This window comes from Sebastes umbrosus, chromosome 5 (genome assembly GCF_015220745.1).
Source record: "Sebastes umbrosus isolate fSebUmb1 chromosome 5, fSebUmb1.pri, whole genome shotgun sequence".
Taxonomy (NCBI): Eukaryota; Metazoa; Chordata; class Actinopteri; order Perciformes; family Sebastidae; genus Sebastes; species Sebastes umbrosus.
Window position 1 is genome coordinate 34,823,128 of NC_051273.1, and position 15,686 is coordinate 34,838,813.

At 44.2% G+C, this 15,686-nt stretch overlaps 1 protein-coding gene across 1 annotated transcript in view; it reads left to right on the forward strand.

Annotated features, from left to right (window-relative positions):
- The first annotated feature begins 480 nt into the window (after window positions 1-480).
- LOC119487935 (cadherin-2-like) overlaps window positions 481-15,686 on the forward strand; it is a 111,910-nt gene continuing 96,704 nt past the window's right edge. Inside the window, exons 1-2 of the mRNA XM_037769016.1 lie at window positions 481-800; window positions 11,305-11,425. Coding sequence (XP_037624944.1) covers window positions 759-800; window positions 11,305-11,425 — 163 coding nt within the window. The 5' untranslated portion in view covers window positions 481-758. The remainder of the gene's footprint in view (window positions 801-11,304; window positions 11,426-15,686) is intronic.

The following is a 15,686-nucleotide window of genomic DNA, read 5'->3' on the forward strand; positions in this document are numbered from 1 at the left end:
AAAAATAAAAATAAAGAAAACTTTTAAAAAAAGCCAACATAACTGGGCAATATTTAATCGTTCAAGTGCCCCTTTAATTAGCCTAAAGAGAAATGTTTGCTTGATTGACAGGTGTCTCTGCCTATTGCAATCAGTCTGGGTAACTGTCACTACTAGCTCCTCCCTCAGGCTTCCTCACTGCTGGGCTTTCTGGCTTCAGTAATATTATCCATCTCCGATCTTACTGTTTGTATCACTATATGGTCATGTTTTTTCCCCTTAGCATGCCTGAAACGTATAGGTCCAAACACCAACTGGACATCAGTTTGTGATAATAATCAGTTATAAATGAATTAATGCCAGTTAATGGAGCTATATCATAAACTAGCTGGTCATTAGTGTGACGCCATCCAGGATGTCCATCCATCCATAGACGGAGTGGAAACGATGGAGAGCCATCTGTGCAGCCGGGTCCAGTGGCTCCTGGTGTCCGGTAGAGGGCGCTGCTGAGGCCGGAGAGAGGCGGGGGGGCCGCCGCTGGAGCTGGAGCAGACCCGGGCAGGCAGGCAGGCAGGCAGGCTGGAGCTGGAGAGACGATGAGCCGCTGAGCAGAGCAGCAGAGCAGCACACAGACAGACACACAGTGGAGAGAGAGCTGCTGGAGAGGAGCAGGCTGCCTCATGCCGCCGGGCTTTACTGGGAATTAATCACCTGACTGTCCAGAGAGGACTACTCTGTCCGGTTCCGTGAAGGAGGAATTATTACAACACGACAACAAAATGCATTATTCTGGGATCTGGTTGCTGATGGCGGCTCTGCAGGTAAAACAGCATTTTATACCGACTGAGCTCCGACTGGTGGAGGCTGGGGTGGCTAACGGGAGGACACAGAGAGACAGGGACACTGAGACACTGAGAGACAGAGACACAGAGATACGGAGACACGATGCTTCTGCTTAGTTCATCTTTATGTCTTTGCTCCTCTCGACTAGCGTTTATTAAGGGCCGACAAAAATCCGCTATATTCACATAGTGGCAGTAAAAGGCTGCTGATCCAGACCTGCTGCACACTCAGTCATGTACCATAGAAACAACGTTGTAGCTGATGGTTCCTCCGCAGCATCTAACAGGAGCTTCTGCAGAGAAAGAGGAGAGGAGGAGGAGGAGGAGAGGAGGAGAGCTCAGCTATGACTCGGTCCATGTCGCTGTGTTCACATCAGATGAGGACTTTCTAGTTGGTGCTGTGATCCGGTTCAGCCCTGATACCTAGTATGGATACAGCACACACACCGATCCCCGTTAAAAAGACGCCACTTTAATGTGTCCTCTTTCTAACGTTAACCGGGCTGCACAAGCTGCACATGTAATTCTATATAGACTACATTATGTAGCCTGCAGCAATCCCACATTAGCTGTAGAGATGTACCACCACCACTCTGTGCTAACGGTCACATCCTCTCTCCTCTCTGGATCTCTGTGCTGGCTCCTGGCCTGCTGTGTGCGTCGTGGTCACATGAACCTATTGTGAAAGTGGACGTTGTGTGATTGAGATAAAGTGTTGCACCACCACGACACTGTTTCTCTCACATGGTGTTATACCTGCAGGTGGTTTTTGGCACAGAGCAAGAAGAAGAAGAAGAATGGTCAGATTTTGGACTAGAGTTTGGTCTGCAGTGTGACAGAGAGAACAGGACAGACTGGTGCTGTTTAAAGGCCACCTGCTGTTCCATGAAGTGAGACCATCATTCTTAAAGGGGACATATCGTGCTCAATTTCATGTTCATGCTTGTATTTTGTGTTTCTATTAGAACATGTTTACACGCTTTAATGTTCAAACAACACATTATTTTTCTCATCCCGTCTGTCTGAATATACCTGTATTCACGCTCTGTCAGAAACGCTCTGTTTTAGCAAATTTCAACGGAATTACGTTGCTAGGAAACAGCTTCGGTCCATGTTTACATCCTGTCAGCTGATGTCATTCACATACCCTGCAACAGGAAATAAACTGGGACACATTTAGAATGTTTACGTTTAAAACAGTGAAACTGTCTAAATATTGTATATTTGTGACATCACAAATGGACAGAAATCCTGACGGCTTGTTTCAAACGCACAGTTTCTGAATACGGGCTGTGTGTATTTCTCTGTGGATTTAGCGTTTTGATACTTTCACAGTATTTATATATCACTTAAACCTGCTTTATGATATACAAGACATGAAAATCGCACTTTTTACAATATGGGACCTTTAAAGGACCATACCAACGTGTTCTTATTGTTTATTCCACTGACTGACTTACATGGAGCTGATGTTACCGCTGATGCCCGTGTTCAGCAGTGTAGGCTAACATTTGATTTAGTTTTTAAAGGAGGTTTCAGTCATTTCAGCAGTACCCTACACTAACTGAAAAAAACATGTAAATACATCAAAATGTACTTAGCAAAACCTAAGAAATCATAATAATGGTAGATATAATGGCTTCATTTGAATCTATGCGGAGGTAGAAGTTACAGCTTTCATTGTTGTAGTCTGAGTAGCGTGACCTCATATGTGTTTCAAGAAAAACAAAGCTGAAGCGTGAAAGTAGAACAGAGGGTCTGAGTTCTGCGGGGATACGGATATTACCTGCACCCTCACATTTTAAATCCAAAGTACAAGCCCCCCCGGGAAGAGCCCCGGGCTTTAAAGCAAATTTTCATAGTGGCCAAACGGCGGTACTGCAACTTCCGTGTCCGTCACGTGATGCCATCAGGCCCAAAAATACGTTTTCCCATAGACTTACATTGGGAAAGAGACGTCTGTAACTCAGAGGATCATTTATTTTTAGGTGAATCAACTCCCCTGTATGAACACTCTACTAGTCCTTATTTAAATCATTAGGTCCTAAAAGTTGTAACATGCACTAATAGCTGAATCCAGAGTTATTTCCCTTCCTCCGTTCATGCGAATGAGACCCAGAACGAGGCTGGAGGGAGGGCCGGGAGGAGGAGTTAAAGGGGCGAGGGCTGGGAGGAGGAATTAAAGGAGCGAAGGCCGGGAGGAGGAGTAAAAGGAGCGAGGGCCTGGAGGAGGAGTTAAAGGAGCGAGGGCCGGGAGGACGAGTTAAAGGAGCGAGGGCCTGGAGGAGGAGTTAAAGGAGCGAGGGCCTGGAGGAGGAGTTAAAGGAAATGCTACCGCGCTGCTCTATGGATGCAGAAGATCGCACAAATATCTGGGTAATCTATCACTAGGCAGTCGAAGCATTTTGGCTTCATGCTCCACTGAGACACTCTCATAGGAATGAACGGGAGCCTTCGACGCTGTATCCAGTTCTCTTTATTCATCTATGCCAAAGTGGTAAACACTACACACACAGTCTGCGTGGATATGACCTGCACCCTCCCATTTTAAATCCAAAGTGGTAAACACTACACTTCCAGTAAAGTATGGGTTCACACATTGCAGGAAAAGCAGAGCTAGACATCATGGCTAAAGCTACATGTTAACTTCTAAGAAAGGCCAAAATATTTCCGACAATAAGTCTGAACAAAGGCTGCAAATAGTCAGAAGAAAGGCCAAAATATGTCCAAAAAATGTCTGAAATATGTCTGAAAAAAGGCAGAAAAAATGCCAAAGTACGTCTGAAATATGGCCCAAAAAATTACAAAAAAGGCCAAAATATGTCCGAAAAAAGGGCCTAAAAAAGGCAGAAATATGTTAAAACAAAAGTCCAAAATATCTTCCAAAAAAGGCTGATATATGTCTGAATAAAAGTCTGAAAAAATGTCTGAAATATGTGCTAAAAAAAGTGTGAAAAATGCCTGAGAAATAGGCAGAAAAAAGTGTGAAAAATGTCTGCAAAATATCCGAAAAAAGTGTGAAAAAGTTAGCAGGAAACGTTATCATATCGCAGTAACGTGCGGTCGAGTCGGCCGTCGCTCTCGTCTCCGTGGTCAAATGGGCTGACGCTACAACTGTAGAGCCCCCATACACTGACATTTATGTTAAATGCATTCAAATGGCCCCGATGGAGCTGACCATGGATGGATAAAGAGAACGGAGCTGATGGGAGAGCTAGAGACCACCTTGGAGAAGTTCGAGGAAGTAGACACGTGGGACTATGTCCGGTTTTCAAAATAAGGTGTTAACAAAGGGAACTGTATATACAAAATACATCTATGGAAATAAGATTGATTGGATTATATTCACCTGAAGTCAGTAACACAACTAACAGAAACACTTCCACTGCTGTATAGGTAAATCATTATTACTGCATATTTCAGTGTGTGAGCCTCAAAGGCTGGATGGAGCTTGTAAATGTATCAATAGAGAGAACAGTTCTGTGCAAAAGGGTCGAAGGTCAGTCCTAAATTAATCTCTTCACCGATGACTTACTGTACTTCCAGAACAGCAGGGTTAGCAGTCTCAAGGCTTACCTTAAATCCCCTAAAAGCTTTCAGATTTTGAGCTTTTTCAAAGCCTTTGATCATATGTTTTATAACCTTTTACTGTATGCTACTCTGCGTGGCGGTGGCATGTATGAGTATCAGGTGTAGTGACATGGTTAATGATTTAGTTCTACGTGATCTCTGTGTCACAACAGGCAAAACATTTGTAGAGATAGTAGTCACCCTGTTTCCCAGAGTCTTAGTCAAATCAAGGGGGGATATTGGAAGTTGATAAAGGTTTGATTTTTACTATCCTCCCTTCTTATCATGAAACCCTGTCCGTTGACCTTTTTCCCCAAGGGGGAAGTGCTATTCATTCATCTCACTGGATGTGTTAAAATGATAACTAGTGTTTGACTTGTATATGGTGTATGCTTGAAGAGATAAGACATAATCAAGCAGGCGAGGTCTGGGAAAGGAGCTGAATCAGATGTCCAGGTGTGTTTAACTCACTGCCTGTATCGTGGATTACATTCTTACATGGTTGGAAAGAAAATCTGCAAAATTGTTGGCTCTCTCCACTGCACCATTCAGGGACTAGTCGATCATCAAACCATACATCTCCAGAAGTTTAGACCATCAATGAATTGTTGTAGTAATTTGGTTCTACATCCATGGTCTGTGGTCTATTGGACCCTCTTCTACATCCATGGTCTGTGGTCTATTGGACCCTCTTCTACATCCATGGTCTGTGGTCTAATGGACCCTCTTCTACATCCATGGTCTGTGGTCTATTGGACCCTCTTCTACATCAATGGTCTGTGGTCTACTGGACCCTCTTCTACATCCATGGTCTGTGGTCTATTGGACCCTCTTCTACATCCATGGTCTGTGGTCTATTGGACCCTCTTCTACATCCATGGTCTGTGGTCTAATGGACCCTCTTCTACATCCATGGTCTGTGGTCTACTGGACCCTCTTCTACATCCATGGTCTGTGGTCTACTGGACCCTCTTCTACATCCATGGTCTGTGGTCTGTTGGACCCTCTTCTACATCCATGGTCTGTGGTCTATTGGACCCTCTTCTAAATCCATGGTCTGTGGTCTGTTGGACTCTCTTTACATCCATGGTCTGTGGTCTATTGGACCCTCTTTACATCAATGGTCTGTGGTCTACTGGACCCTCTTCAACATCCATGTGGTCTATTGGACCCACTTCTACATCCATGGTCTGTGGTCTGTTGGACCCTCTTCTCCATCCATGGTCTGTGGTCTATTGGACCCTCTTTACATCTATGGTCTGTGGTCTGTTGGACCCTCTTCCACACACACATATATATATATATATATTGGTGTTGTCACTGCTCTAGCTGCCGTTCCTCACTGGAATATCTCATATTCTCTAACCAGAGCTGAACGATGGTAATAAAATATGTAGTGTGATAAAAAAAACAAAAAAATATACAAAACCCAAATTCACCTCTAAAAAGTCCTTTCACTGGTTTCTAATAATCATATCTTTAAAATTTATTTGTTTTACATGAGGAAATCAATGTGATCGTTGGGATTTCAATTACAACGATTGTTGTTTAATTTTAGGAAATCATGAGAAGAAAGTCTGAAATGTTTTCAGGTGAAATATGAATAATATTCCAAGGGATTTGTATTCCAAAGGGTATGGAGGTGTTTATACGTCAGATTTGGGATTAATAAAATATTTTTAATGGATTATATTAACATTTAATGAATAAAATTACACTTACCTCTTAATTTGTACCTTAACGTGACCTTAATTTTTAATTTCAGGGACAGATTCATACCAGCCATGGAGATAATTATTGGATTGTAATATATTATGTTATCTTTAATGGATTATATATGCATGATTTATTGGGTTTATAAAACTTGAGATTGACCATGAAAACCATCCCTAAATTTTCATCTAATTGAAATATTAAGGCCTTTTAAGGTATAAATAATAGAGAACAAGAAGAAGCAGGAGCCCGACCCCAGAGAGGCTTTTCTCACACATTTCCACACTCAGGTTGCTGAGTTTAGTTTATTGTGGAACTGAAACGACCTTCCAGATCATCAGTACTGGCGTAGTTTACACTATGTAAACCATTCAGAAGCTGCACGCGCACTAGATCATCCAGGGTTTTATATACTTAAATGGGATAAATGGACCAATAATATTTCTTTAATAATTCAATCATTATAATTACTTTAAATATTGCTTCCTACATGAGGCCCATTGTGTCTGCTCTATCACCTGAACCATGAGAGAGTTCGTGACATGATGTCAGGTCAACAGGTCATCATGAACCTGTTTTTTCTCTGACTAAAACATGTAGTGATGGCAACCTTGCCTCGTGGATGTTAAAACACTGTTATCAACATGTCTACACATAATAGAGGAGAGGCCCGTCACATACCTACTGTGGATGGAACTACCATATGGTCTATCTCGCAGGATATGGCGTGACATCAAGGCCTTTTACGCTTCGTCCACACTGGGAATGTCAGGAGCGCGTGGCGGCTGCGTGATTGACGCGTCAGGGGTTCACACCAGCTGCGTTTCTGCAGCTGCAGCTGCCAGCCCTTTCTTTCTACATAGAGTTTGCCTTTCATAATGGCCATTTAATTTCATTATAAATATCATTTATATTTATTTCAGACAGAGAAAGGTTAAAAAATGTGTGGTAATTTGTAAATAATAGTAATAATCCACAAGTAAAACTCCAGACTATATCCATTCATGGGGCTCTCCAAGTCCGGCACATATTTTAAAATACAAGCCTTGTGTTAACAAATGCTTGAGGGCTTTTATTTTTAAATGAAAACAGGAAGTGTTGATTTAAAAAGAAGTCTTTACTTTTTCTCCGTAACATATTCTACAGATAGACATTGAAGCTAAACAGTCAATAGATCACCTTCACTGTCTGTTGTTGCTGTGAACCGTGCGGCTCGCGTCAAATATAGGCGAGACCTTGAATCTCTAGAAGAGACGCAGCCGAGACGCGTGTCTCGCGCTACTCAAACCTGTTAACACGGACGCCGGAATAAAAAACAACAGGTAACGCAGACGCCACACGCTGTTGACGTTCCGGGTGTGGACGAGGATCATAAAAGTGCTGCAGAAAGGTTATGTATCCACTATACATAACAATAACAATAACATTTGTTTCATCAGTTAATCTGACGATTATAAACTGTTTAGTTGTCTGGCCTATGAAATATCATAAATTAGTTATAAATGCCCATCTACCCAATTAAGTATTAAAGCAATAATTTAATATTTTAAAGGGACTGTTTGTAACTTCTTACACGTATAAATCAATCCGGGTAAGAGTCCCATGCGCGCTCGCGTGTGGCTACGCTGTTCAGACTCAGACTCCAACACAAACTACACGGAAGCACCAAAACCGCAAAGTTCTATCTAGGGAAGCCCGTCTGTTAAACAGTGTATGCTGTGGTCGGAGGACGCGGTGGAGACTGTAGCTTTGGTCTCCAGGGCCGGAGTCTCTGCTGTGTTCTGCTCCTCTGCCTGCCTGCTTTCACTCACAAATGCTGCAGTTCCTCCAGACCAACAGAGGTTTCCCGTGTCTTGTGAAGTGTCGGGGCTCCGCAGAGAGAAACGTTACTGTCTCCGACCAAAACTCCGGTGTCTCCCCTGTTCCCTCCGGCCGCGGTCTGGAGGCTGAGGCAGGAAAAGCCAACACTAGGATCAGCATTGATTCATGGAGAGACCTTCGTCTGGTCAGCTAACATTACTGCCAAGCAGCTGAAATATAGAGTGATATTGTGGTTTTAGCTGACGTGTGTCGCCTCACTGTTTTGACCGATGCAGGACGCTGACTTTCGCTGACTTAACGGCCACAGGTGTCGCTGTTAACAAGCAATTTCTGATTCTTACAAACAGCCCCTTTAATTATTACATTATTGTTAATTATTAATTATGTAATTATTACTTAGTAGCTACTCAGTGGACCTTGTGGTCACATTGTTTTCAAATGCTATTTTCAAGCTCAACAGTGAATTTTCACGCTTGCCTTTTAAAGTCATATTTCATATTTCTACTGTGATGGGGTATATTTTTTGTGCTGGAACAAACACCCCCACACCCTCTGCCCTGGCGTGACCTCTAGGTCCTCTTCCCGCTCTTTATCCCACTTCACTTTTTTCCCGCCCTCTAAATGTCACCAAGTGAAGCCTGTGTAACGTTACGCAGAAACACAGCATCCGACCAGACTCCTACTAAAGTGTTTTTCTTCCTCCTTCCTCGTGCTAATAGGGGAGGAGATGAAAACCAGCCACGCTAACCCCCCCCCCCCCCCCCCTCCCCCACCTCTTCCTAACATGTCAGGATGGGCAGCGAGGACGGGAGGGTTTAAAGTTTTTAGGTTAAGTGGAAGCAAATCACAGCACCCCTCTTGGCTTCATTACTTTAATCACAGAAGAACACCCTCCCACCCCCTCCACCCACGCACACACACACACACACACACACACACACACACACACACACACACACTGCAACAGATGCCTTTATGCTGCTCTGTGGAGCACAATGTGGGAATAGTGCGTCTGTGTGTGTTAGTGTGTGGTTGGAGGTGGTGGTGGGAGGGGGTTATGTTAGGCCGGGGCTCAAACAACAGGAGAGACAAAAGTCTAGACGCTAATTATCATCAAAATTAATTGACCCAGTTGTCTGCCGCTCCTCGTGGTGATTAATAATGCTCTCCTGGTTTGGACAACAAACCTCATGAAGAAAATGTGGAAAACTGAATCAGCGCTCTGTGCTAACGGCTTCTCTCCTCGTTCATATTTCAGCATTAACCAGATCAGTTCATATGGCTTCGATCAGAGAACTCAGCTTGATAAAAAAAATTAAACTGTTAGGTTTCCAAACGTGTTGTATTATTGGTAGGGTGTTAATAATTAACCGTTTAACCGTTAACCGACATTAATTATTTTAACCGATTAACGCTATCGGTTAAAACGGTTAAAAGAAATATTTAAGGTCCCATACTATAAAAAAGTGAGATTTTCATGTTGTTTTTATTATAAAGCAGGCTTAAGTCCTATATAAATACTGTGAAAGTATCGAAACGCTCAATCCACAGGGAAATACACACAGCCCGTATTCAGAAACTCTGCATTTGAAAGAAGCTGTCAGGATTTTTGTCTATTTGTGATGTCACAAATATACAATATTTAGACCCCTTAACACAGATTGAAACATAAACATTCTACATGTGTCCCAGTTTATTTCCTGTTGCAGTGTATGTGAATGACATCAGCTGACAGGAAGTCCACATGGACCCAAGCTGTTGCCTAGCAACACAATTCTGTTGCAATTCTGTCAAAATGCGCTAAAACAGAGCGTTTCAGACAGAGGGTGAATACAGGTATATTCCGGCAGACAGTATGAGGAAAATAAAGTTTTTTTTGAACATTACAGCATGTACACATGTTCTAGTAGAAACACAAATACATGAACCTGAAAATGAGCACGGTATGGAACCTTTATTAATGAATTAAAAAGCTGAGCGGCTCAGAGGAGCGTCTCATCTCTTTAAGGAGACTAGCTGGTCCACCTTAACAGCCCACCTTAAGAGGCGGAGCGGAAGTTGCAGGATACAGGAAGTTGACTCCGGTCTCTCCAGCTCGCTTGAGCGGAGCGGAGGAGTTGTAGTTTCATAGCATTTATTCACCGACAAATAAACTGTAAACACTGCTACACCTACGTTCACAGCTAGAACACCACCAACAACCTCACACTCACCGCCAACACACACACACACAGTCTGTTGAACAAACAGCTAAAGTTACGCAGAATGTACGTGTGTGGCGGCGGCGGCGAGCATGAAGCCTCTGGCAATGCTAGAGCTGTTAACGTAGCACAAATACACACACTGTTGGACACTTGCTAAAGTTATGCCGGGCAGACAAAGTATCATTACACCGGGCAGACACACAGCTGACAACCTGCTAAACTAAACTAAATGTGCGGTGGAGACTTTTACTGGGAAAATAGCTGCATGTCCGCAAAACTACACGCAACATCTAAGTTATCTATCTGCTCAGTTAACGCTCCCGTACAGTGAACTGGGGACTCAGTTGTCTGTTGTGCTCATACACTGCAGCTGGCGCACCGCTGCATGCCAGGCACAAATTTTGTCGGTTAACGAGGGTCGGTTATCGGTTGCACTACAGAAGCGTTAGTTTAGCTCTGAGAATATCTAGTGAATGTACAGTGGACGTTTGTGCAGAAATAAATGCTGCAGCTCCTCCAGACCAACAGAGGTTTCCCGTGTCTTGTGAAGTGACGGGGCTCTGCAGCGAGAAACGTTATCGTCTCCGACCAAAACTCCGGTGTCTCCCCTGTTCCCTCCGGCCGCGGTCAGGAGGCTGAAGCAGGAAAAGCCAACACTAGGATCAGCAGTGATTCATGGAGAGACCTTCGTCTGGTCAGCTAACATTACTGCCAAGCAGCTGAATATAGAGTGATATTGTGGTTTTAGCTGACGTGTGTCGCCTCACTGTTTTGATCAATGCTCGTTCATGTCTATATAGAGCGAGCGCGAGCAACAGGACGCTGACTTTCATTGACTTAACGGCCACAGGTGTCGCTGTTAACAATTAATTTCTGATTCTTACAAACAGTCTCTTAAAGAAAATTTTTCAAAATTAGCATCCCAAATTATTGGCTTTACACTTCTCCAGTTTACAGACAGAGCTTTTGAATGAGGCTTTAGAATGCTGATGAAATACCCTCAAGGCCAACAGCAGAAAGAGTCAAACTTCTCAACTTGAAGAAAAATCATCAGAAAGCCACAAAAACATCTGAGTCCAGAGGTTGTGAGAGCATCACAATGTAATCTAAAAGTCTTGCATCTGAATATTCTTTTTATTCCCTTCTTCCATCTCTCCGTTCTGTCCCGTCTCCAGGTTGTAGTTCTGGGTGGAGAGGCCGAGCAGGCGTCGCCGCCATGCACCAGAGGCTTTACTCAGGAGGAATACATCATCCAACTGGACCAAGAGCTGGCAAAGGGACAGGCCATCTTCAACGGTCAGCACACACACACACACACACACGGAGAGAGAGAGACTGGGAGCAGCGACGGCTCCAGCAATAATCCCCTGCTGTTGGGTGGGGGTTGTTTCAGAGTGCTTTAATGGAGCCAGAAGAGGACGGACTTGTGTTGAGACTGTCTAAGGTGGAGGGTTAGACTAGTATACTGAGCCAGGACTGTCCTCCTGTTAGGATGAATGTGGTCCTGTCTGTGCTGCCCTGATTACTACACTTATATCACAATGTTGTGATGAAACATACTGAGCTTCTTCTGATTGTTTTGTGAAAGCACTGATGAATGTTTTTTGTGACAAGACCGTATTCTGGAAACCTCATCGGGGGATTCCTCCTGGTGAAAGATGTTGTAGTGTGTGACCTCCTGTCACCGGTCAGTCACGTAGTGTGAAAACTACAACGACTTCAAGACACCTGATTACAAGACAGCAAGTTGTTTAGAGAGACCAGTACTGAGATCAGTTGCAATAGCCTGTGCCGCGCATCATAACATAGACCCAACTAATCGATGATGATTTCATTGCCAACTATTTTTATAATTGATTTGAATGGATTTAATCCATAACTTGTTGCAGCTCTAGCGTCATTCTAGTGGAGGACGTCCACCTATTGAGCCTTTATTCGATTAGCTGAACTTTTACCTACTTATTGACCCTCAGCGATGCTCTCCCTCCCTGTTTGCACTGTTCATTGATCAGCCTGCTGCTGATACCCCCGAAGCCCAGTCAGTGAATCTGATCACTGCTACCCCCTCTGACACACACAGTAGGGATGCACCAATACCACATTTTTTCAGATCGAGTACAAATACAAGTACAAGTACTTACATTTGGGTACTCGCCGATACAGAGTACCGATACGAGTACTCCTCTGTGCCAAAAGACCCTCGTTAAAAGCCAGCTGGAGGGTGTGAGCGACACATGGTAGGCTGGGGAGTCCCGCATACGAGGCGTTGCGCCGTGACCGGCTCTAGGTCGGCTTGGAAAGGCTCGGGGCGAAGGTGGCTCGCGGCCGCAGCTTTACAGCGTTCCCCGCCCGGACCTCGCCGCACCGTGAACAAAGGGCTCGCTGCGCCCTCTCTCCCCGCCGGGGAGGGACAGGGCCCCCCGCATCCCGGTGCGACTGTCGACTGGGCCGGACTGTCCTCAGTGTGCCCCAACCGCGTCGTGCCGCCAGGGCGGGGCACGGCACCACGTAAAAGGCGCCAGAGGTCTGCGCCGAAGTCGGCAACCCACCCGACCCGTCTTGAAACACGGACCAAGGAGTCTAACGCACGCGCGAGTCAGAGGGTGCAAGCAAAACACCGTGGCACAATGAATGTGAGGGCCGGCGCGCGCCGGCTGAGGTGGGATCCCGCCCCCGTCCCCGCCCCTGCAGGGTCGGGCGCACCACCGACCCATCTCGCCCGCACCGTCTGGGAGGTGGAGTGACAGTAAAGTGGTATTGGTGCCGTTTTATCTGAGCCGTTTTGCGAGTTCGAGTACATGAGCACAGTATCGGACCTGATACCCGATACTGGTATCGGGTATCGGTATCGGTGCATCCCTAACACACAGCATAGATGCTGGTTGATCCTGAGTCATCGGGTAAACCACAGGCCGTAACCAGGTGAACATATTACTGCTAGGGGTGGAATGGTACGCGTGATCGTATGGAAGCTTTCGGTACAGGACGTTCGGTTCGGTTCGGTATGCGACATCCCTTCGGTTCGCCCTGTGACCAAACAGCTGTTTATGTCTACTACTACTCGCACAAGCTGAACAGATTTTCTGGAGTGCGATCTTTACCCCTAAAGTTTTGGCAGCGCACCGGTTACTGTCTCTCAGCTGTAACATGCCAGGGGGCTTAGCCTGGTTAGTCAGGCTCACCTGATAACCATCTATCAAAACATCTTTGTGCTCTAGTAGCTGTCGAATGTCACTAAGCACATTTAGGCTAGTACTGTACTTTAGTACAATTTTGAGGTAGTTGTACTTTACTTGGGTATTTCCATTTATGTAACTTTATAGCCCACTTCTACTCCACTACAGCTCAGAGGGAAATATTGTACATTTATGTGACAATATTAGTTACTACATTGCAGATTACAAACAAAATCAACTAATAAACTATGGTATATTATTAATTGGTATTGAATTGTTAAGTATATAAAGTTAAAAGTAGCTCTACCTTTATCAGCTGCAACATTAAAGTGATGAACACATTACTGCATCAATAATTATAACTCACAAAGCGGTAAACGAGGTCGGGTCAGGGTCAGATAACGACAGCCAGCACCAGTCCGAGCTGCCGGGCCTCTCTGAGCCGAACTAGAGCCGGTCGCCGCGCAGCGTCGTGGAGGAAATGCGCTCGGTGAGGACCAGCCAGCCCACCCGCTGAGAAATGTAAACATATTATCAGTTCATTATGAAACTCTTCAGGCACACGTAGAAGAGCATGGAGCGGCTTTTACCAGCGCCGACTGCAACGACATCACAGAACAACAATAAAATGGAGTTTTGTTTTCTTTAGTGATTGTTTTTTTTTTGCTGTGGCGGCGAAAACATTACCAGCAGAAACACTGTGGCGCCTGCCTCGCTGGCTGCGGCCCGGCCGAAAGCAGACGTCTCTTTTCTTCTTCTTTGGCAGTTTTGGCAGCACCTTTCCTGGTTCACTGTTCTGATTACGATACAGCTCAACTGTTTCACCGTAATGCCACAGGTAGAGTTACAAATGACAGAAAACCACCAATAGCAACGCTTGTTAGAAAATAGTGTTTTCCATGAAGACACCCGACACAGTTTTGTCGAGAGCTGGAGGCGGGACACCTCGTAATTGTCTATGCAGCAAAAAAAACTGGAATTGTACCAGCAGCAACAAGTACTCTAATTTATGAAACAATATTTAATTTCACCTGTGTATTTTTTTCTATAGTTGCACTGACAGACTAAAGTTGAACTTAACCAGCTCTAGTCAGATAGCCAGCGAATCTTAGTTAGATTCTCTTCTGTTAAGTGATAAACTGAACTTTCTTAGAATAAAAGAAGTTTTGAACATGTTAGATTCACATTGTGTTTATGGCTGTATAAACTGTTTATACATAAATTATATAGCTAAATATATCGGGAACATTGGTTTAAATCAGCGTTTAACCACTGGCTGAAATGAGCATCAATTATTAGACAAAGTTCAGAAAACTAACTTTTTGTTTTTATGTCTTCAATTTGAATAGGATTTTTCTTTTTCTCTCCATAATAACAACAAGCCAAGACTGGATGATGTGTTATGATCATGTTGTCTCTCTGTAAGCAGGATGTAAGGGACTCATTGAGCTGTTTGAAGATGATTTGAGGACCAGTGCAGGGTGTCTTTGCTGGGTTACTATCTGATGGCTCTGGGCGCTGTTAATTATTTAATTGGAGCAGAGGAAGACTGAATTATTAATGAGAGGATGGAGGGGAGATACATAATTATAAACAGACAGATAGACAGAGAGAGAGAGACTGGGGGGATGGGTTGTGGAGGAAAGGAGGTTAGAGGTGCAGAGACTTGGTCACGCTGATAGAGGCAGTGGGAGGAAACAGGAAGTACAGTAACATTGACAGTCCATTGTTTTCAATGCTGAGTTCATCCAAAATCCAGAAGTGCTCTCTTCATCTGACTCATCTCTCAGATGTCTGTATATAAACTGATATAGTTTAACCCATAGACTGTATGTGGTTTAACCCATAGACTTTGTGTGGTTTAACCCATAGACTGTATGTGGTTTAACCCATAGACTGTATGTGGTTTAACCCATAGACTGTGTGTGGTTTAACCCATAGACTGTATGTGGTTTAACCCATAGACTTTGTGTGGTTTAACCCATAGACTGTGTGTGGTTTAACCCATAGACTGTGTGTGGTTTAACCCATAGACTGTATGTGGTTTAACCCATAGACTGTATGTGGTTTAACCCATAGACTGTATGTGGTTTAACCCATAGACTTTGTGTGGTTTAACCCATAGACTGTGTGTGGTTTAACCCATAGACTGTGTGTGGTTTAACCCATAGACTGTATGTGGTTTAACCCATAGACTGTATGTGGTTTAACCCATAGACTGTATGTGGTTTAACCCATAGACTGTATGTGGTTTAACCCATAGACTGTATGTGGTTTAACCCATAGACTGTGTGTGGTTTAACCCATAGACTGTATGTGGTTTAACCCATAGACTGTATGTGGTTTAACCCATAGACTGTATGTGGTTTAACCCATAGACT